The sequence below is a fragment of the Saccoglossus kowalevskii genome, chromosome 4 (assembly GCF_978046115.1).
Source record: "Saccoglossus kowalevskii chromosome 4, keSacKowa6.1, whole genome shotgun sequence".
In the NCBI taxonomy this organism is placed as follows: Eukaryota; Metazoa; Hemichordata; class Enteropneusta; family Harrimaniidae; genus Saccoglossus; species Saccoglossus kowalevskii.
In genome coordinates, this window is record NC_140644.1 from 22,688,422 (window position 1) to 22,712,803 (window position 24,382).

Sequence of the window (24,382 nt, forward strand, 5' to 3'; positions counted from 1 at the left end):
TTTGAGGTTGACTCTGTCTTTCAAATGGGTCAATGTATTTAATACATTCTGTTGCACGTTCGAGCGGGGTCAGCATCTTGTCATTTGACCATTCAAATGTAACGTTCGTTCTTGCCTCTTCTAGTATTTCGAAATCGCGGATACACGAAATGATGTTTAAAAAACGATGAATGATATTTTGCTGAGTGCTGTCATTTCATTAGTGAAGAGAGAATGAACTGAATAGTTTTGATGGTTGACTGAGTAAAGATTGAATCCTAAAATTTCGCGATTTCGGTCGGGTTTCCAGTCATTGTAAAAAAAACCTTCAAAAATAAACTATTGATTGATGCATTACATTCGAGCGGTACACTGAATTACCGATGATATAGAAACGATCAGAGTGGTGGAATGTTTCTCATCTACACCGATCACAAATATAGATCGACGGCGTGCACAGTCTTTGATTCGGTCTGAATTGAGACAAGGCGTCATACACTCTTGGGGGGTGCCTTTTCAAACAAGTGAATTGGTGACGGACTGGAACTATCATGATTTATATTTCAGTCAGTTTGACAGTGGTTGCCATGACATATACTGATAAATGTTAATGACAAGACCAGATGGCGAGCTGGTCGAAATCAACCAAAAACATCTTATGACTCTGCAGTTTTTAAGATACAAGACAGTAGCTGTAATTCTAAACCAATGTTGTTTGTGATTTTAAATAAGGTAGTATCTTTGTGGAATGTTAGTGCGAGATTATTACCCCATCAATATTAGTTAGCGTTGACAATGTATAGAAATGTTTTCTCTAGACAGCTTGACGAGTAATTAATTGATTATGATGTGTAAAACTTTCATGTGATTGGTTGTTTGTTGGAAGGCAAGGCCTTGGAGTCTCTTATACTGATTGTAATTGGTTAAGGGGTGACAAGAAATAAAGATGGATTTAATGCTGTCTCGGGTGAAAACCAGGGACTTGGCAGAGAATCGTTTTGGGAACATGAACGAAGCTTGTGTGTGTCTTTTGTTAGCCTAGCGTGGAAACGACCGAACCCTGGTTACCTAAGTGAAAGGTTTTTAACCATCAAAAATACCTATCACACGTGGTGGAGAACCCTTGGGCATTGTGTTCAACACAAAAATCATCCTGGGAACACTGTATGATTACAAGACAAAAGACATACATGATGGAAGGGATTCGTGAAGTTTTAACGGAACATCTTGGACAAATGACAAGCCATTGCTGGAGACCAAAGAATGACACAACAAGCGGTAGAAGGAATTCAGGAAGTGGTGGAAGATCTTCAAAATCGTCCAACGCCTGTCAACATGGGAATTGGGCCAGCTCCGTTTAAAGGTAAACAATCAGAGAACGCAACATCCTGGTTACAGAGATTTAATGCGTACGCAGACTTTAACCAACTGCCGAATGATAGAAAAGCGGCAGGATTCAGAATGTTGATGACTGGCCCAGCCGAGATGTGGGTAAATGAGTTGCCAGCCCAAGTAAGAGATGATTATGAAGCTTTAACGGCGGCCTTTATTGCATATTTTGAAAACGCCGATTTAGACTGGATACTAGAACAAGAACTGTCTGAGCGAAAACAAGGGACCGACGAATCCGTAGAAGATTACGCGGCAAATATCAAGTCGCGTTGTGCCCGACTTCGTAAAACACCCGAAGAACAATTACGTTATTTTCGCGCCGGGCTACGGAATGACATCAAGAGTCAGGTGATTGTCCATCAACCTCAAACCATTGATGAAGCGAGACGAAGAGCCAGACTGAGTGAGATAGCTTGTCAGATGCAGGAAGGTGAGAAAAAAAAGAATGGCGCAGATCTATCAGCGATTGAATTCAGCGTGGAAAGGTTAGCACAGAAAACTGAACAATTATTACAACAACATCGACCGCAGTACGTATACAGCCCGCAGCAGTTCCAGGGACCAGAGAGTCAGGTTGGTTCAAACCTAACTTACCAAGGTAGACAATTCAATACAATTCCGATATGTGGCATTTGTAATAAGCAGGGTCATTCAGCAGCCGGCTGTTACAGCCGTGGAAATTATTTCAGTGGAAATTGTTATAATTGTGGCAAAAGGGGTCATAGGGCAAGGGAGTGTCGAAGAGAGGCACAAAAAGGAAATTCGAGAGATATAATTTGTTATAGTTGTGGGGCGAAAGGCCATATTGCTAAAAATTGTGATAACGAAAAACAAGGGGGTAATTTAAACCCAAAAAGTCTATTTTAGTAAGGGCGGAGAATAGACTGACTAGCCATAAGAAAAGGATGGTAGACAGCCCTCTTTTGTGTTCAGTATCAACCGATATCTATAGAAATAATGTAATTAAAGTAAAATTAGATAATGATTATGTATGGGCATTGGTAGACACGGGAGCTGAGATTTCAGTTATTTCAAGAAGTTTCATACGAAACTTTCCAAACTTGAGAAATCGTAAAATATATCCCCCCCTTCGAAGTTCAGCACGTACTGTGAATGGTCAAATAGTTCCGCTCAGAGGTCGAATCTATGTTAGGGCAGAAATAGCGGATCAAAAAGTGACTATTCCTTTCCACATTGTCGACTATACAAAAAGTAATGTGATAAGTGGAGCATACTTTCTAGCGGAACATAAAGCAGTTATTGATTTCTCATCCCGAAAGTTTCATTTGAGACCGAAGTCGCCAATATGGACACAAAATAGTATTACAATTCCTCCCAAGACACAGCAAATTATGACTTGTAAAACTCGATATCATTATCCAAACGGGGTAATTGCAGAAAATAAGTGCGTGAATAATTTATCTAAGTACGGGTTATTGACTGCAAAAGGCATATTTGAAATACATAAGAATAAGGTGCCAATTAGAGTAATGAATCCGTTAGACACAGAAATTCAAATTCCTCGAGGCATTGAAGTTGGAATGATACAATGTTTGACCCCGGATACTGGCATAATTAACATCGGCTCAGAGGGGGAGCACTTAAGTTTGAATGAGTTCAAGTACGATGATCACCCTAGTGAAACAGTAAACCCTTTCAATATTGACATGGCGAGGGCAGATTTAAACTCTGAACAAAAAGAAAGGTTAAGGAAATTCCTAAATATGAATGGAGATATATTTGCCGAAATTGCAGGACACATGGGTCACACGAAATTAATCCAACATAGAATAAGATTAGTAGGCGACCCCGACCCAATTAGTTGTCGGCCATACAGGGTCACTTCTCAAAAAAGATCAGAGATTGAAAACCAAATTAATGATATGTTATCTGAAGATATAATTTCACCTTCTGTTTCGGAATGGAGTTTTCCGGTTGTCTTGGTTACGAAACCTGGGGGTGCTTATCGATTCTGTGTCGACTATAGGAAGTTGAATGCAATCACAAAATTAGAACCATACCCCTTACCCTTAATAGTGGATTGTTTTGACTCCTTGGGAATAGCCAAACCCAAATATTTTTCGACGCTTGATCTAAAAAGTGGATATTTCCAATTAGACCTACATCCAGATAGTCGTGAACTCACTACGTTTACGACCCATGCTGGGAATTATCAATTTAACCGATGTCCGATGGGGGTCGCTGGGAGTGGACATTCATTTCAACGGCTCATGAATATTGTGCTTAGGGGATTGAATTGGAAGAGTTGTTTAGTTTATCTAGATGATATAATCGTATTTTCCGATACTTTTGAGAAACATTTGGGGGACCTGAATCAAATATTCCAAAGGTTAAGAAAGGCTAACTTAAAACTGAAGTTATCAAAATGTAATTTTGCGTGTAGAGAGGTTAAATATTTAGGTCACGTGATAAGTAAGGACGGTATCAGAGCAGATCCAGAAAAATGTGCAGCCATAAGGGATTTCCCCGTTCCACGTGATGTAAGAAGTTTGAGAGGATTCTTAGGTATTTGTAATTATTATAAAAAGCTGAAAGAAGCGCTAACAAATCCGCCTATATTGGCATACCCCGATTTTGAGAAGCCATTTATATTATGTTGCGACGCCTCTGGCCAAGCCATCGGTTTTATTTTATCGCAAATACAAGACGGACGTGGGAGAGTTATTGCGTATGGCGGGCGGGCGTTGACCCCAGCAGAGCGTAATTATCCTATAACACAATTAGAGGCTTTGGCCGTAGTGGTAGGAATTAAATATTTCGACCCGTATTTAAGGCACGCAAAGTTCAAGGTAATAACAGATCACTCAAGTTTAAAGTATATATTTGGGTTAGTAAGACCTAAGGGCCGAATCGGAAGGTGGGTCATTGCCCTACAACAGTATGATTTTGAAGTTGTACATAGGCCCGGTAAGGTTCACCAAAACGCGGATGCATTGTCTAGACGTACCTATGAGGGGCCCCAAACGATCACAGAATTAGAGGAGGACGATGATTTGATTGGAATAATATCCTTAGTAACTGATAAAGTCCAACCGGAAATTAATAATGAAGGAACAGTAGCCGTATATTGTGAAGAAAATGTAGTCGGTGGAACGCCTGCAGAAACAGGCTGGTGTAATGTTAGCGAAATGCAACGAGCCGACCCAGAAATAAGCCAAATAATAGATTATTTAATAAACGGGACCCTACCGCCTGAACCGCGCAAGGCGCGAATATTAGCATATACTAGAGACGAATATGTTATGGAGAATGGAAAATTATATCACCTCTGGTTCCCCAAGGGTAAATTTAGTAAAGAACAGGATTGCGTAAAACAGTTAGTCATTCCGCATAAATTAAGAAATCGCGTTTTAGAACAATTTCACAATGAAGTAACGGCAGGTCATTTTGGGTTTGCAAGAACTTATGCTTCAATCAGGCAGCGTTATTATTGGCCAAAAATGGCTTCTGGAATCCATAGTTGGGTGTCTACGTGTGTAGATTGCGCCACTAGGAAATCTCCTAAACTACGCTCTAAGGCCCCCTTGATACCGTTAAAAATAGAAGCCCCTTGGCATAGGGTCGGAGTTGATTTTATTGGGCCCATGCATAAAACTCGAGCGGGAAATCGGTATATTATTGTGTTTACTGATTATTTTACGAAATGGGCCGAGGCGTTCGCGACGGAAAACATGAATGCTCGAACAACAGCTAGGATTCTATTTGATGAAATTATATGCAGGTACGGAGCACCAAGATGTCTCTTGTCAGACAGGGGTCAAAATTTCTTGTCGGAAGTAATCAAAGCGACCTGCCAAATGTTTGGAATCAGAAAAGCAAACACGACGCCATATAACCCACAATGTAACGCGAATACGAAACGTTTTAATCAAACATTAATTCAAATATTAAGTATGTTTTGCGACTCTAGACAGGAAGATTGGGATGTATTTATACCGGCCGCGTTATTTGCGTATAGAGTGACTAAACAGGAAACGATTCAAGAAACACCGTTTTACTTAACATATGGGAGACGGGCGACGTTGCCAATAGACACAGTGTTATTAGAACCAGAACAAGAGAATAAAGTACCCCGAGATTATGCGGAATTACTGAAGGAAAAATTAAAGGTTGCCCATGAGACTGCTTTAAAATGCATTGAGGCTAATCAAAAAAAATGAAATATTATTTTGACATGAGAGCGAAAGAAAGTACGTTCCAAGTTGGGGATATTGTTTATTTGTACACGCCTAAAGCAACATCGGGATTGAGTAAAAAACTAGAACATCGGTGGCACGGCCCATATCGCACGTTCGAAAAAGTATCTCCCGTGAACTTTCGATTGCAACGCGTATGCGATGGGAAAATATTTAAAAATATAGTTCATGTAAACAGACTGAAACGCGGAGCTTTACGCGAAGAACAAAATGAAGGAGATATATTTGGGGAAGCCCCTGAGTTTGAAATCGTGAATGCTGATGAGAGGGGTACGGAAATGCAAAGTGAACCCCCACCCACTCAAGCGGGAATTCCTGGAGAAAATGTTCCTAATTTAGATGATATACCCGAAGGAGAAAATGATTCGGTAGGGCCCAGAGACACAGAGATGAATAGTAGGAATAGCGGATATTTTGGTATCGAAAAGATTATTAAGGGTAGGCTAAGGAACGGTAGAAAAGAGTATCTTATTAAATGGGTGGGGTACCCAAAAGATCAAAATTCTTGGGAATGTTATGAGAATTTAAACGAACAGGCGAGATTATTTTTAGAAGACCATCCGATACCCCTTATGGGGTCGACAAAAGCAAATAAAAGAAGGCGGGAAAAGTTGATTAATGGTTTAGAAGTATATTAAAAAGAGATTAGTGTGTGACAAGACGAGTGTTATTTAGGCCCTGGGACGCACATCATTCATTACTAACGATAATACTTAACGAATTCATTCATACGAGATCATTTCTCAAGGAGCGTGGAAAGAATCCATGATAAAGCCTAAGTTTAAATTACATGGAGGTGTTATGTCCGCACTATAGCTACGTACGGGTTTGGTGTTGGGGGTCACACTTTCATGAAGACGCCGGGCGGTGATGCCATGGACAATTTGATGAGAACATAGGAAACGCTTTAGGTGGGTACTTAATTCTACCATTCGACCACGCAAATTGAGAATTGGCCACGAATTTTTCATTTATCATGTGTCATACCCCTTTCTTTTCATTTCATTACTAATTTATAGTGCGTCTCCCGAGAAATTGATGTCAAGATGAGAATAGCGTTGATATTTATTAGTGTATTACTGGTCGTACGATGGAAACCGTCTGTGCAGATGAGAGATTATGTTCTGCGCCCCAATTATGGAGTATTGTTTGAACGGGTAGCAAACATCGATAACAGCCTAACGTACTGGCATCATACGTTCGCAATACCTTATTTAGATATTCCTATGATGAGTGTGAATGAGTCATTATGTTCGAACGAAACAGTTCACCTCATTCCGAAGTTTTGTGAGGAATACGGGGAAACTTTGAAGTTAGTCGAACAACAGAATAAGTTCTATATGTATCATATTTCGAGAGATGAACGAGCGATTCGTGTGTTATTTCCAAAGATAGAGAAAAAGAATTTGGGAAATGAACGGCAGAAAAGGGGATTATTAGACTTTGTAGGGAAGGTATCGAAATCTTTATTCGGAACGGCCACGTCGAACGACGTAAATATTTTGAGACGGCATGTAGCGGCATTGGAAAGTTCCACCGAGGTTATGACAGATCAAATTGTTGCGTACGAAGATGATTTAAACTCATATGTTTTCACAACGAATAAAAGAATAGGGAATGCTCTGAATGGGATTAAAGAAAATCATGAGGCCATTTATTCGATCGTATCTGATTTATCGCAGTGGAGAAAGCGCTTGAACAGAATGGAACTAAATCAAGAGGCGTTAGGCGATCCACACATTTAATGTTTCGATATGCTATTCAACGCCTACAAGCGTTACAGTTACTTGAAAGGGAGACACAACGTAGGGTGAGTTCGATTGACGTGTTATTACAAGAAAGGTTACCTTTGCAGTTGGTAGGACCGAGAGTGTTAGGGGATGCTTTAAGGGCAGTGCGAAAGAAACTACGAAAGAAATATCCTAATTTTGATATAGCATACACGAATTTGAATTATTATTACCATAATGCGAGAGTGACATTTCGGCGTACAGACAATAATGTGTACATAAAGATTGGAATCCCCATTACTATAAAAAACGACATATTGGAAGTGTATAAAGTGATAGTCATGCCTATGCCCCTCCCTTATGATTTAGGTGATAAACCTCAGCATTTCGACAATAATACAGCAAAGAACGGGCGCACGAAGGTAACGTCAGTTGCAGAGTATTTTGGGGTTAATGAAGATGAAACTTACTACATTGAAATGAGTGCAGACCAAATTTCGTCTTGTACTGGTCTGACAGTAAAATATTGTCCCTCTGTGATTACCATGATAAATATGCGTAAGTCGTCGTGTACGAAGGCCTTGTTCTATGATAATAAAGAGGAAATTCATAACACATGTAAAATAGATTTAATACTCAACCCAGTATACAACCCTAAGATTCTCGAAATCGGACAGGGGAATATTTTGGTAAATAGCAATGATACTAAATGGTTAATAGCATGTGGGGATGAAAGCCCTGAGCCTATTGAAGGTTGTACAATGTGTATAATTAAATTGCCTTGTGGATGCGCTATAAAATCCGACAATCTCTATATATCGCCATTGTTAACCAGTTGCACAGAAGACGAGGCCCCCACGTTTCTGCATCCGGTAAATTTGCCATTTTTAATACCCTTTTATGACCCAGATGATTTGACAGAAATTACGGGGGAATCGATGTTTGAAAACCCGTGGCGAGTACAACTCCCTAACATCACCATTAACAGAGGGAATTTCGAGGAAATTGTACGTTCTGATGCACGTTTGGTGGTAGATTTAAACAGAACGGCAGATTTATTAAGGAAAAATAAACCAATTTATTATTCTAAAGTAGACAAATTATTTAGCGACATTACGGATGAAACCCCTGCCTTACCGTTTTTGGAAGTCAAAACTATTACTATAATTGAAACCATTCTGGCTATTATAAGCACAGGGTCACTGATTTTGTCAGTATATACAGTTTGTAAGGTGAGAACTTTGAGCATATTGATTGCATCCCTTCCCAGGGTCCGGGCTAAAACGTTATATTTGCCAGTAGACGAGTCAATTACGGACCATCCCTTGCGAGATTTGAAGAGTTCCATGATCCAACTTCGAAATGAAACGTTAATTCTGATTTTAATGTGTTCAGGATTCTTATTAATATTGGCGGTTATTCGATTGTGCAAGTGTTATCGTAATCGCTCTATAATGTATCGTGCACCTAAATTGCCCCGTACTAAGTTAATTTTAGAGATATCCAATGACAAGCTGTATGTCTTGGTAAATGTTATGACCCTGCACGTGTCTCCGAGTCATTTGGCCTTTGCAAAGCGACCCGTGATCGAGAATTTAACAGTTGAACGTGGTATAATTTCGTCCGTGTTGAATATCGAATGGGGTGATTTAAAATACAAATTTCATGGTGTAGAACGTGTAATTCCTTTGCCCAAAGCCGTTAAGATACCAAAGTGGAAAGATAGTAAGTGCGTGGCTGTGGAAGAGGTAGGGAATCATTATAGATTATTGGTAGGTCTATCTGAAGTATATACCGAGATTCCCAGGGATATTACTAGTATGCAGTAGATAGGGAACCCAATACTGAATAATTGGGATAGCAAGTGAAGTGCTGGCACCTCTCCTTGATAGAGTAGGATACTCGAAAATATAACCAATGTATTTAACCTCATAATCTTTTTATTTAAATATATATAACTATTGTAATTTAGAATCATAACAGTAGTGTTTAAATTTATAGCTTTTTATTTGAAATTATAATTACCATATGTAATCATTGTATTTACTCATTTGAAACTATGTATTTTGTTATATTAGAGTGTATTTTACTTGCTTAACGATTGTTGATGTATTTGACGTGTGAAATATAAATGTGATGACATCCTTGGTATTGGAACGGTATGTTCGGAGAACATGCAGAATGTAAAACAGGGGGTTGTATCATGATTTATATTTCAGTCAGTTTGACAGTGGTTGCCATGACATATACTGATAAATGTTAATGACAAGACCAGATGGCGAGCTGGTCGAAATCAACCAAAAACATCTTATGACTCTGCAGTTTTTAAGATACAAGACAGTAGCTGTAATTCTAAACCAATGTTGTTTGTGATTTTAAATAAGGTAGTATCTTTGTGGAATGTTAGTGCGAGATTATTACCCCATCAATATTAGTTAGCGTTGACAATGTATAGAAATGTTTTCTCTAGACAGCTTGACGAGTAATTAATTGATTATGATGTGTAAAACTTTCATGTGATTGGTTGTTTGTTGGAAGGCAAGGCCTTGGAGTCTCTTATACTGATTGTAATTGGTTAAGGGGTGACAAGAAATAAAGATGGATTTAATGCTGTCTCGGGTGAAAACCAGGGACTTGGCAGAGAATCGTTTTGGGAACATGAACGAAGCTTGTGTGTGTCTTTTGTTAGCCTAGCGTGGAAACGACCGAACCCCGGTTACCTAAGTTAAAGGTTTTTAACCATCAAAAATACCTATCACAGAACCATCATACTGCCTGGGTCAGATTCATGTTGACTGAATCAAGTTGACCCAGTTTTTATTGTATAATTTGGAGTATAATCGTAACATTGGCATGGGGAACGCGTCATTTTATTTACGAGATTATTTTGGCAGGGTGTCTGACGTTATCAAATCTGAAGAAAAAACGATGGGATTGAACGCTTCGATAATATCCATACGTACGTGTTTTATTTCATTTATTTGGGAGATCAAATCCCTCCGCTGTGGGTCATGTGTTTTTGTTATGTGTTGAAAAGGACGGTAGTATTTTAGCAAAGTCTAATCGATAAGAATAAGTGAATTGACTGATAGCGCCTGGGGTCAACAGAATGTCAAGTCCTGTTATAAGTGACTGATGTTAGAAATATGTGAGTATTTCGACTTTCATTCATGGTGAATTTCAACTCTGTAGTAAGTTACACTGCCACGAACGGAACAGTATACAACTAATCGCCATAAACGAGATTAGGTTTGTTTGCTCAATGTTTGTTATGTCCAGGCGCGATTCAATACACGCAGGTCGAAATTCATGCATATGGGTGACGCTTTAAACTTGAAACTCTATTCAATATCCCTGCTTGCGAGTGTTCATGTTTTAGATAACATAAATATACAAATACACCAACATCTGTTGTTTATCATCTACGTGGGCGGTCTATTTCACGTTGGGAAAACTTGTGACCAGCGAGTTATAAATAACCCCTATGCCTTAAACTTAATCGTGTGATTTAGTTCAAACTGGCATTCACGAGTGTGCTTTGGAGTAATACACATCGCTCGTATCAAACACCGATGACTATTTTTACTCGTACGGTAGTCATGTCACGGAATTTAAAAGATTTCTCGTACGTGGATCTACAATCATCGAATACTTTCAAGCCATGTGTGGCCAATACGTTCTGTATGACTTGTTGCGTAGATCTTCTTTGCCTTGGGGAAACGAAAATAGCTACGTTACACCGTAAACTCATTCCGTGTGATGATTATGTATGTCAAATTTATTCTGTAAAATGATCAGGTAAATATATATTTTAACTCATAGTAGCATAGTCCGCCATTTTTTGAAAACCAAACTGTACTGATTTTGCATACTTTGCATTTTAGCGGCTTTATGACCGCAGTTTTACGGGGTGACTATTGGTTTTTAATATTATTCTCTCTCTCTCTTTTTTTCTTTTATGACAGATGAGCGATTCTGATTAGAGGGATGGAATAAGAAAAAAAGAAAAAAAGTGTACAGGCTGTTTGACTCATTGAAAGGATGTAAGAAATGTAAAAATGAACATGTATATATAGAATGAATTATTATTTATTGTTCACTGTTTACTATTATTGACGTTTCTCTTTTCTCTGTTTTTAATCGAATCGTTTATGTACTCGTATTTTTTCGTGTCGTTAAAAATAATTTACTCAAACAAAACAAAGCAAGTATGAGGTAAGAATATATAAACAATGAACAACATATGTATATATAGAATGAATTATTTTTATTGTTCACTGTTTACTGTATAATTATTGACTTTTCACTTTTCCGTGTATTTAATCGAATCGTTTATGTAATTGTATTTCTCGTGACGTGAAAAATGAATTTAACCACGCCACACATTTACATGTATGTACGTATTTTTTAAGGTGTTAAGAAATATTTAATCACACTATACATTTACGTGCTATGCAACTATTTTCCTTACTCACATCGTATGTTTTTTTCGTGGCGTTAAAAAAAAAACTCAACCACGCCATGAATGTATACTCCATGTCAATATTTCATTCTCGTTTACCTCTTGTGTGCAATAAACTCCGTTAGTTTTCAAAATGCCTTGGATTTATTAGCGTATGTGTGTGAGTGCCCTCTACGATACATTCTGAAAAATCTTTCGTGACGTCCACGCTCGTCCAATTAAAAAATAATTAAAACATCCAATTAAAAAAATTATTGAAAAAATATAAACAATGAACAACATATGTATATATAGAATGAATTATTTTTATTGTTCACTGTTTACTGTATAATTATTGACTTTTCACTCTTCTGTGTATTTAATCGAATCGTTTATGTACTCGTATTTCTCGTGACGTGAAAAATGAATTTAACCACGCCGCACATTTACATGTATGTACGTATTTTTCGAGGTGTTAAGAAATATTTAATCACACTATACATTTACGCGCTATGCAACTAATTTCCTTACTCACATCGTATGTTTGTTTTTTTCGTGGTGTTAAAAAACAAAACAAAAACTCAACCACGCCATGAATGTATACTCCATGTCAATATTTCATTCTTGTTTACTTCTTTTGTGCAATAAACTCCGTTAGTTTTCAAAATGCCGCGGATTTATTTGCGCGTGTGTGTGTGTGAGCGCCCTCTACGATACATTCTGAAAAATCTTTCGTGACGTCCATGCTCGTCCAATTAAAAATAATTAAAAAAATTTTAAAAAAATCCAATTAAAAAAAAATAATTAAAAAAAAAATTATGGTAATTTATGCAAATGTATTCACGATGACCTCGACACGACCTTGTATTCAAATCTATTTTATGTATGCAAATGTATTCACAATATCCCATTGTGACGTCATCCACATTCAAATTAACCCCTTTACGGCCATGGTCCTCATTTATGCACGAATTCTCATTGTGACGTCATTATTTATGCTCATCTATGCACGGGCACCCATTGTGACGTCATACATCCCCCTTATGACGTCATCGAATCCGAGTATGAACAGCGCCCTCATGGTCGTACCTATAGTCCATGCTAAACTACTGACCACTGCCAGATTTATTATCACCTTGAAGCAAATGCAACCCTGCACACGGTTCAGGACAGTAACCATAAATACGAAGTAATCGAAATTCGTATATTTCATACCTATGGAACAAGGTGAAATTATTAATAGATTAATAGACAATTTTGACAATTCTAATTCCTCTCACAATAAACATTCATTTGATTATACCAGCATGATATTGGGAAATATCTATCTTGAAGAAGCTTGTAAAAGCTTAAAAAAATATTGTAATGAAAATAGAAAAATATGAAATGGTTCAACAGTGACCTCTCTATTATAAAAAAGAGATATACAGATTGTCAATTAAACTATGTTCTAATCCATATGACAAAGACATGATATCTAAATGTTATAACCTAAATAAAAATTACAAACATTTACGAATGAAAAATAAAGGTGAAATAAAAAACCATGTATTGAACAAACTAGATAACATGGGTAAATCTAACCCAAAGGAGTATTGGGACCTAATTATGAAATTTAAAAAAAAAGTGAAAATTTTAAGAAAAGTGAAAATATTGAATCACAATTGAAATTCACAAACTTGAATAGTAACATAATCTTGGAAACGAGGTAAAACAATGTCAAAGTAACATCCTTCAAATGTATATACATTTCACAGCTAGAAATTCATGAAGCAATCAGCAAGTTAACAAATGTAAAAGCACCAGCTATGAATAACATTACAAATGAAATGATTAAGGCGGGTATTCCTACAAAACAAATCTATAATTTTGGAACATAGAGATTATCACCACAATTATTTGAGAATAGGTGATTCAGCTTTTTTAACTTATACATAAAGGACATTACAAAACAAATAAATCCCTCATACAATGACTCAGCAACTCTGCTTAACAACCAACTTCCATGCCTATTGTATGCAGATGACTTGCTTTTTCACTCAGAGACAAAAGCTTGCATATAGTTATTAACACCCTGCAATCATACTGTAAAAAATGGCAGTTAGAAATTATCATTACTAAATCAAAAGTAGTAATAGTCAATAAAACAGGTAAACGTAACGATTACGATTTTCGTAACCATGTATCCCATTGCGAATTCATCGAAAGCTTTTTGATGCAGTAATTAAACCAGTCCACTTGTGGACAAGTAACATAGTTGAATACACTGTGGATTTGTGTTACATTGCAGCTCCAATAAAAAAAAAAAAACTCCACGCCAAATTTTGCAAGATTATGCTTAAGGTAAATAGCAGAGCTCTCAATCTAGCTTGCTTACTTGAACTAGGTCGATTTTTGTCATAGAAAGCACAAGGTAAATGATAAACTATTAGATGCGGATAAAAGATATACAGGAAATACACTAATGAGCGAAGCATATAAGCTTGGTTTTAAAATGTACAATTTAGGTACACAAAATTCTAGTGTGATTCAAATATTAGATGACTTAAAACTCAATATCTGGAAAAAACAATGAATTAACACACACTGTACTTTCCTAGTTTGGTTCATTAGTTTTATATTCTTCAAGTTAATGATGGCATATATACTGTTTTGTTCCAAGTGTATCAGCCAAATGTAGTCAACTTATTGTATTAGTACGTGTAGCCTCTGTTATTGGAAAATATTGTACAGCTACGGGTTGAACATATCATTAAAAAATGCTGAAGATTTATCATCACGAGTTGTATGGGTCGAAGAGCTTTTTGCCAACAATTTACCCCACTGTGTTGCTTCAGCACTGAAACTATGCGATGAATCATAAATTGAAAACATATTTCACATGTGTTTTTTTTTTGATGTCTCAGAAAAATTTCTATATTTTTAGTGGGTTCATAAAAGGAGTTGAAGTCTATTGAGACCGCTGCTAAACTGCCACTGTATGCATATAATTTACCGCCCTCTAAAACAGATTTACAGGGAACCAAATATATTTACATACTGTAAGAAACTTGGTAGTATGCCATTGGTTAGTGCATTTAATTTGTTTGATGCAATCATTGTGCCAACTATTTCTTATGGTAGCGATATGGGGGTACGTAAATTCGGAAATCGAGAGGGTACAGATAACATTTTGCAGATATCTACCCGGTACTTAGCATTAATAGTTGTACAAACAATGTAGCGATGTTAGACGAATGTGGAAGGCTGCCATTGTGCTGTGGTTATTTCAAGCGTTGTATCCCATATTGGTTAAAATTACTGAAACCCCAAAACATGTTATATCATGCTTATACGATTAGACAAAACCCACATAAAAATCTCCTTTTCAAATATGGTTTCGGCATTGTCTGGTTTGAAAAACAAGTTGGAGATACTGCAAATGTCTTAGGGATATTTACTCAAAGAATAAAAAATAGTGGCATGCCTCAATTTCACAATCATCCAGGCTGTGTACTTTTGGAAAAATGAAAGTAGTATTATAACCTTGGAGATTTATTGGCAAGCAATTATAGACTAAAATATATACTGACGAGTTTTCGCTGTTTTGGCCATAAACATAATGTTGAAATAGGTAGACACACAAAAATACAGTTAAGACAATAATTTATTAGTTTTTGCAGTGATACGTTCGAATTTAGCATGGTAGAAAATGAAATTCATTTTGTTTTTATATGTTCATTATATAATGATCTAAGGGCTGATCTTTTGTCAAATAATGCAATATGCAATTTTGCAAATACTGATAGTCTGGGCTTACTTCGTCGCTACACAAACTGCCACACCTTTTATCAAATAGCTTTATATCTTTTAAAAGTTTTTAAGCGACAAGATGAATATGAATTCAGCTTAACTTAGTACCATATGTTTACATAGATGTTGTATTGTGTTTAGAACGTGCTATGCACTTTTCTACCCATTACATTTTGTACGATAGGCTGAGGCCCTGTACAGAAATAAACTTACATAATACGAAATTTACTGATACTAAAATGAATAATTGTAGACAGATTTCGACATGAAATTGTGTCACTTTTATGTGCGCTAACATCTGCGAAGAGCAAAAAAATCGGATTTTAAGTAGCCTTCTACCTTAAAATACTTAGACAATAATGCTAAGGTAAGTACAGTCTTGTCTTTTTTGTGTACATCATTTTGCCGTAGTGGATCAATGGTGTGGATGTACTTGTAGGTGGGGAATGGCTCAGGACCTCTTCGCTAAAATGGTAAAATTTTTCAAAGATGTTATGTGAAATATTTTACCAACGTAACACAGAGTAAATCAATTGAATTTAAAACTGATAATATAAAAATGTCTGTAACAGAGCTCAGAAACGCTTTTTGAATATTATAAAATTCACACATTTAACATCAAATATATGATTGTTGTTTTCAAAACCCCTATTCAAAAGTTATTTATTATTATTGCAATACTATTTTTAAAGTGTACGCATTGTGTCAACACAGGTGGCGCTATTCAGCACAGACCTGTGTCTTATGACGCATAACTAGCCTCTGAAGGCTAAATATCCATCCGCTACAATTTTCCTCAGCGTTTCTGCCGCGGAACTATATAAAAGTATTTTTCTTGTCCCCTGATTTTTAGCAAGATTTAATCTTTAATGAGTTGATCAATTAAAATAACACACAACACTCATCAGAATATCTTATTTTATTAACATTAAAATGCATGTAAATTGGGTCAAAGGTCTAATTTTTCTCAATATTGTGCATTGACACGCAGATCGCCGGAAACCAACCGAATAGCGCCACCTGTGTTGACACAAAGTGGAAATAGTTCCGACCACTTTTCCCATAGTTCCACGCGCGGTATGTGTCAGATCGGTCGGTTCGCGGCGATTTGCGTGTCAATGAAGTGTACGTAGTCTCCTATCCAACATTCAACTCACAAATATAATGTTTGGTTGAAAAGCAATTCTTTGTATGGTACCATAGCTTCCAGACATAGCCTATCCCATACATATACAATAAACATACATAGTAGACATAAATTCTACGAGACATTCTTATTAATGTTAACGATTAGTATAACAACAGTCTGGAATATCTAGAAAATACTAGTTCAGAATTTTCTTCTTTAGTAATATAACAGATATTTCATTACTAACATCAATCATTTTTAGTATATCAGTCATGTTTACAGGACTCCCTATGTTATGATGTAATCCCAAAATGTACAGCAGTACTCGGTATGAATGAACCCCGCGATAAACTCAACTTGCTACACGTTAGGTGACTACCTATCTATACTAGCTGAGGGTTGGATTAATATGAATCTCTGGGATGCTGGCTGTTTATCTCACTTTCGATGCCCACTAAAAGGAACATCTAAGTTCAATGTGGGATAAAACAAACTTAATATTTTTAATTTAGGGATAGGTGGAGTTTACAACTGAATAATTCTAAATAATTCACAAATGACTTTAGACTTAGCACCGAAATAACCGCTCTGATAGTGCCACTTTGTAGTCTCGTGTTTATTTATTTTTTGTGTGCGTATGGTCAAATACCGATTGAAGTAATTAAAATTAAGAACAATAGTGAAATTCCATCCTCGATATGAGATCGACTTTTAATGATGATATTGATATATAATTTGATCTATCTACAATAAAAAACGTGCACGTGTTTGTGTAAAAGCGTTTGTTCCTGCATTACTTTCCTATCGGTATTCACACAATTATAAACAGTCACGGAGTGATTAATATTGATCAATTAAGTTATAGAGGCAACACTGATTTTTAAGTTTTTCATCTTATATTGAACTTTCACAAGACTACGGGAGATTAGCAATCTGATCAAAATCCAATGTAGGTATAGATTCTATTTTTTCCATTTTATATATTTTTTTAATTTGAAATTGTTATTTTTGTTTGTTTATGAATATATTTTTGGTTTTACTTACCGTTAATAAGTTTTGTGTATATTGGGGGATTATATGCTGTCACACGGAACATGGAAGCAGAACTTGTTTGATGCAAATAATCTTAAGTTTTTTTAGACAATCATCATTATCAAATCGTAACAGAATAATATATTTGTACATGCTAAAGTAACAGCCTTTGCTTTGAGATAATTTATAACACTAGTGTATCCATGACAACATGCAGTGTTATACAGTGTTACTATATACTAGTAATTAGAAGCAGACTGCGCGCAACGTATTAATCGCCGGTGATAACAATGTGAACACACTATGTTGATTCGACTGAACTTTGACCCCGTTGTTGCATCTGGAACAAAAACATTGTTTCAGCTTAAAGTGTACTCCAACAGAAATGGACTCTTGGCGTAATATCAGTTTATTTTTACAACAAGATTTAATCCTGAGTATATGGACACCAATCTACAGCTTATTCAATGAAGATGATCGTAAGACGTTTCTTACAAGTAGGTATTTTATGCGATGTATACAGTAACAGTTTGATATCAAGTGTACATATCAGATGGTCGGCGAACAAATTTAAGGGTTGACCTATTAGAAAATTGGCGGTGCAGAAAAAACTATACTTTTCTAGTGTCCACTTGTGTCAGAGAAATGGAATTATTGGATTGGCCTTATTGTCTAAAAAAAGATGAATTCAAACTATATTCTATGGCATCCAATAATGTCATAGTACAGTCTCAGATACTTAGAGCACCCGCCTTGTAAACAAATGGTGTACCTGCGAAATATCAGTTTACTTGGGTACACAATTTCTATGAGTAGCGCCCTCTTATGTGGGAATGCTTCTGCGACGTCAAAATAACGTATAACGGTGAAGTCAATGTTGTTCAAATCGACAGCTGTGTTTGATTGTGTAGATGCTGATGCTGGTGTTTTTATCGGTCTTCTCGTCACGAGACTGCGCGATGTATATAAGAAAGATGTCTCAGTATCCGTAGTAACAACCATTACTAGGCTTGGAGATTTGGCGTACAAAATTAAAAAAATTGTTAGGGTTAAACATTTTAGGTAAGAATACGCATGTCGTCTGCCCAGAGAATCGATGACTTGCGGATTTTATGCTCAGAACCGCCCCTCCATCTGTAAATTGACTGTTCAATGGCTTAATATTTGGTAACCACAATCGTTTCAAATTAGATATAGAATTAATTGTTAATGGTCGACACCCGCCTAGAATACCCCGCACTATTGACGCCAGATAATCAAGCCGCGTGATTGATCGAGTATTTTTCAACTAAAATTATGCGTTGGATTTTTTTTTCATAAATTAACCATAATCTGCATACACGTGATCTGCTATTGTAAAGTTTAGGGTCGATTGTCATTGAAAATAAATAAAGTTGGAGTTATGTCTCAATCTATCTGTCTATCTGAACTGTGGAAAAGGTAAACAAAATGGCGGGCCTCCTACCACACCTCTCTTGTTGTAGTTATATTTCTAGTGTTCTCACCAGGCGTGTCTTTGTCATGTATTTGTATTGCAGCCATTGTTATCGTGTCGTTTGGTTGTTTCTGGGGACTCAATGGTTTCTTTCTGTTTGTCGATATCACCGGGAAACCATCTTTCATTTTAAAGTATAAAATACAACGTAACAAAAACGTACCGGTAAGTCCACAATATCACTACCCGTGTTTTAATTTATATTTTCCGTGATTTTACATACTTTTACTGTTTCTTCATATTTTCTATAATTTCTTTATCTATACAGGTTGATCTGAAAGACGTTTATCGAGCACTTCCGCTTGTAACTATTAACCAGATTGTTGTGACTTTGCCCTCATTTTACGCCTGGTTCTACGCCGCTAGATGGCGTGGTTGTAGTTGTGGTTATGATGTCCCAACGCTATGGGAAATTGGCCGCGATGTTGCCGTGGCACAATTGATCCAAGAATTTGTTTTTTATTATTCTCACAGGTCAGTGAATGTAGATCATTTGGTTTGGATTATACCTGTTCAATCTATGTTAATTCATACCAATTACGTAACATTTAGCTGCAAGCAGCATTGTGAGATAAACTAAAGAGACATGCCAATTGCAATAATATTGAACGGGATTGTGTTTTGCATAATTCATATTTTATTTTAAAAAAACTTATTTTTTGTAAATTGTAACTTGATCATATTTATACAGCATACTTAGTTAAATACCAAAAAATGATCTTTTTGATATTTTTTTTCTAGATTATGGCATCACCCATTGTTTTACAAAAAAATCCACAAAGTGCATCATGAATGGACATCTCCCATTTCTATTACTTCCGTTTACCTGCATCCATTGGAATATTTCGTTTCCGGAGTGCTGGCCTTCGTTATTGGTCCCCTGCTGATGAAGTCCCATTTGTTGACAACTCTGATCTGGTTGTACATCGCTTTACTTCTAACTAATATTCACCACTGTGGTTATCATTTGCCATTATTTCCGTCTCCCGAATTTCACGACTTCCACCACCTGAAGTAAGTACTCACAATCCTTTTATAGTGTTTTGTCTTTTGGGTCGGCAGTCATGATGAATTCGATACCATTTTTTTGCTAAAGACAACACATAGTATGCGAGTATTGATAATACCACATTGATGCGACTAAGACATATTATTAAATAGATGCAGACACATAAAATTCACATTTCTAATAGGAATTTGATAAATTGAATGCATGCTGCTCTCTTGAATTCATATAAAATTTGATAAAGTAGAAATAAAATCACACCACAGTTGATTTTCACGTTTTTCATAATGTGAATTATTAGTAATTATTGTACGCTAACATAAACATACTTTTTTTAATCTCAGATTCAATACATGTTATGGGGCCGTGCTAAATATCTTTGATTGGATCCATGGAACTGATGATTTATTCCGCCAAACGAAATCATACCAACGACACAAAACGTTCTTTAGCCTCACCCCACTATCAGAATCAATACCAGATAAATGACAAGGACAAATGATTATATCAGCAATTGAATTTTATTCCTATTTCAATATTAGGAAAGAATATATTTATGCACAATCTGGACGTTTAGATCCCAGTTTGACGCCAATTTGCTTGAAGCACTCACATCATCGAGCAGTGTTGTTTATGAAGAAAACAAAAGAGTTATTATACATGTAAAAGAAAATATATCCATGAGAGTGTAATGCTAGTTATGAAAAAAAAACTATGGAGTTATGTTAATCAACTTCGAAAATGTTACAATGACAACTATATATTATTATACTTTATTTCGAGAACTAGCTCTTATTGAAATCAACAAAATTACAGAAAAATAAGAATAAATACCAAGAAAATGTACATAATAAATATATAAAATAACTTGGCTCAAAAGTGTACTTCATTTCATTACATCTGGGCTTACAAAAGGGTTATGTCCATTAACCACTCTGTTACTGTAATGCGTGCAAATAGACCTTTTCAAATTATGGATCAAAATTTATCCAAGTGAACTCATTTATAAATATACACGTATAGATTTAAAACATTGCATAGTGGTAACTAAATTTAAGGGTTGTGTTTGAATTCACACTAACATGTCTGTTACTGTTGATTTTCAAATTATGCATCCGATGTCACTTCGTATGTATTAATTTTGAGCAAATGTCACGTGTTCAATATACCCTTATGTTCTATACATTGTTCTATATTGAAATTCGTGAGATTGTTGTTAAAAGTATTGAAGTTTTAATATTTGAGATATTATCATTGTATTCGCGGTATTCATATAACTCTAGACTTAGACTTCCTTGCAGTCTGTTGCGATTCCGATGAAAAATTCTTGAAAAATAAATATAAATTGCGTGAACGCGAAAGTCATGTGACTATCATGATTTATATTTCAGTCAGTTTGACAGTGGTTGCCATGACGTATACTGATAAAGGTTAATGACAAGACCAGATGGCGAGCTGGTCGAAATCAACCAAAAACATCTTATGACTCTGCAGTTTTTAAGATACAAGACAGTAGCTGTAATTCTAAACCAATGTTGTTTGCGATTTTAACTAAGGTAGTATCTTTGTGGAATGTTAGTGCGAGATTATTACCCCATCAATATTAGTTGGCGTTGACAATGTATAGAAATGTTTTCTCTAGACAGCTTGACGAGTAATTAATTGATTATGATGTGTAAAACTTTCATGTGATTGGTTGTTTGTTGGAAGGCAAGGCCTTGGAGTCTCTTATACTGATTGTAATTGGTTAAGGGGTGACAAGAAATAAAGATGGATTTAATGCTGTCTCGGGTGAAAACCAGGGACTTGGCAGAGAATCGTTTTGGGAACATGAACGAAGCTTGTGTGTGTCTTTTGTTAGCCTAGCGTGGAAACGACCGAATCCCGGTTACCTAAGTGAAAGGTTTTTAACCATCAAAAATACCTATCACACGACCACGAAATCCTAACATTCGTTTCGCCTACGGAACAGCCTATCCTGTTTTACTGTTTGTCGCATTCTGGTGTAAATGAAGCCAGTCATATTAAATCAGAGTTCCTGGACCGTAATCTATCAATTCTCTGGTGTAAATGATGTCATTATATAAAATAGGCAGTTTTATTCACACTAACCACACTGTTTATACATCTATTAAACGGATTCAAATACTGCTATGATGTCTTTGGTGTATAAGACTGGGTAAATGGTATAGATGCAAGAATAAAATTAATTAAACCTTTTGGATCCTAACATCATGCATTGTACTCATGAATAATCAATATACAATTTAAATTACATTATATTAAATTAGGGTGTGTTTTCGTTATTAATAAATTTGCAATAACCATGTGGACCTGCAACTGAAGTACGACTCCATATACAAGTTCATCTCGTTTCGACCATTTTCAGATGATACATTGCATGTTTTGACGTATTTTGTTTCACTTTGTGAATATTCATTATTACAAAAATATTACATAAATATAGTGTAAAACCTAATTACCGTCCCGAGTTTGACACAATCAGCAAAAAAAGCTGATTTATAAAATAAAATCTAATAACATGTAAATACAAGCTTAAACATCGGCAATATGTCCGTCCCATCGGCAATTAAACTCATTAATCACTATAGAACACTTGTTCCCTTATCTATTAATTTAGTATTTAAATTAATAATAAACGGTAAGCTTGGGTTCATTGATTGGCCTTTCTAGTAGTCATATTCGCCTGTTGTGGTTAGATAAATAAATACGTGACGTGCCGTCTTGCAAAATGATATTCTTTCTTAACTGTAAGTCTATGATTTTTTTAGACAACATATTGGTCATGCCGGGTCAAAATTAATGATAATGACGCTATCCGGTCAAATTGATGGGGTTTCATCCAATTAGACAGACAACACTGCTGATTGTCGTGCTGCAAACCTGACAACACTGACTACATGTGGCACCTACAGTTGCCATGGTTACCGCTACATTTACTGCCCTTTGATCATGTACATCTTATCAACTAAGATTAGACTGTATGCGATAAATATGCCGACCGACAACATAAATCGAGTGACTTTTGACACTGTGTACGAACAAGGATGGGCGACATGAACCTCACTAAAACGACGCAGTATTCTGGAATCCTTGTAGAAATATGGGACACTATTTATCGGTCGTCGGGACACAATGATGCTGTAATGTTTTGCTTAGGTATGGCGATTAGTTTTACAAGTGTAAACAGTAACGATAATTGCATGTTGATTGAACATTCATATTGCATTTCTAAAGTAAGTCTTGTCGACTATGATTACATGTTCTGAGCAAAAAACATTATAAATGTATATTAATGCGACATCACTATTCAAGGATTATTAGAATTATCAACCCGGTGCCAAGAATTTGCTTCTTTAATATACTGTATCCACCGATTCTCCATATTATTGACTTATTACAGCCGCCTTTGACATGGGCCATACTGATCAGACTAATGTGTACCCAGTTAACATCGATTCCATTTAGCATTGTTATTGAGAACGAGGACGTTACTCTACGACCAATAAACTGTTAACATGCCAAACAAACATAGATGAAGTAAAGCCATATGTTGTTTTTATAATAAAAACTATTATGAGTTGTCACAATGTTTACATTGTGTACAGTTATTATGAACATAAAGTATTAAGAGTTGTTATAATGTGTACATTGTGTACAGTTATTATGAACATAAACTATTATGAGTTGTCACAGTGTGTACATTGTGTACAGTTATTATGAACATAAAATATTATGAGTTGTCATAATGTGTACACTGTGAACAGTTATTATGAACATAAACTATTGTGAGTTGTTACAACGTGTACATTGTTTGTAGTTATTATGAACATCAACTATTGTGAGTTGTCACAATGGGTACATTGTGTACAGTTATTATGAACAAAAACTATTGTGAGTTGTTACAACGTGTACATTGTTTGTAGTTATTATGAACATAAACTATTGTGAGTTGTCATAGTGTGTACTTTGTGTACTGTTATTATGAACATAAACTATTGTGAGTTGTTACAACTAGTACATTGTTTCTAGTTATTATGAACATAAACTATTGTGAGTTGTTACAACTAGTACATTGTTTCTAGTTATTATGAACATAAACTATTGTGAGTTGTTACAACTAGTACATTGTGTACAGTTATTATGAA

At 35.9% G+C, this 24,382-nt stretch overlaps 2 protein-coding genes across 2 annotated transcripts; both read left to right on the plus strand.

Annotated features, from left to right (window-relative positions):
- The first annotated feature begins 1,242 nt into the window (after positions 1-1,242).
- LOC146747196 (uncharacterized) lies at positions 1,243-7,333 on the plus strand. Its single transcript, XM_085498324.1, has 2 exons — positions 1,243-1,944; positions 6,608-7,333. Exons 1-2 carry the CDS (start codon positions 1,243-1,245, stop codon positions 7,331-7,333), a joined length of 1,428 nt encoding a protein of 475 aa, XP_085354450.1.
- A 10,764-nt stretch (positions 7,334-18,097) lies between these two features.
- On the plus strand, positions 18,098-20,749 carry LOC100374823 (fatty acid hydroxylase domain-containing protein 2-like). The gene is made up of 6 exons (XM_085498325.1): positions 18,098-18,209; positions 18,624-18,774; positions 19,189-19,366; positions 19,476-19,681; positions 19,949-20,221; positions 20,558-20,749. The coding sequence occupies exons 1-6, from the start codon at positions 18,098-18,100 to the stop codon at positions 20,700-20,702; spliced, it is 1,065 nt and encodes a 354-aa protein (XP_085354451.1). The 3' UTR covers positions 20,703-20,749.
- Positions 20,750-24,382: the final 3,633 nt, after the last annotated feature.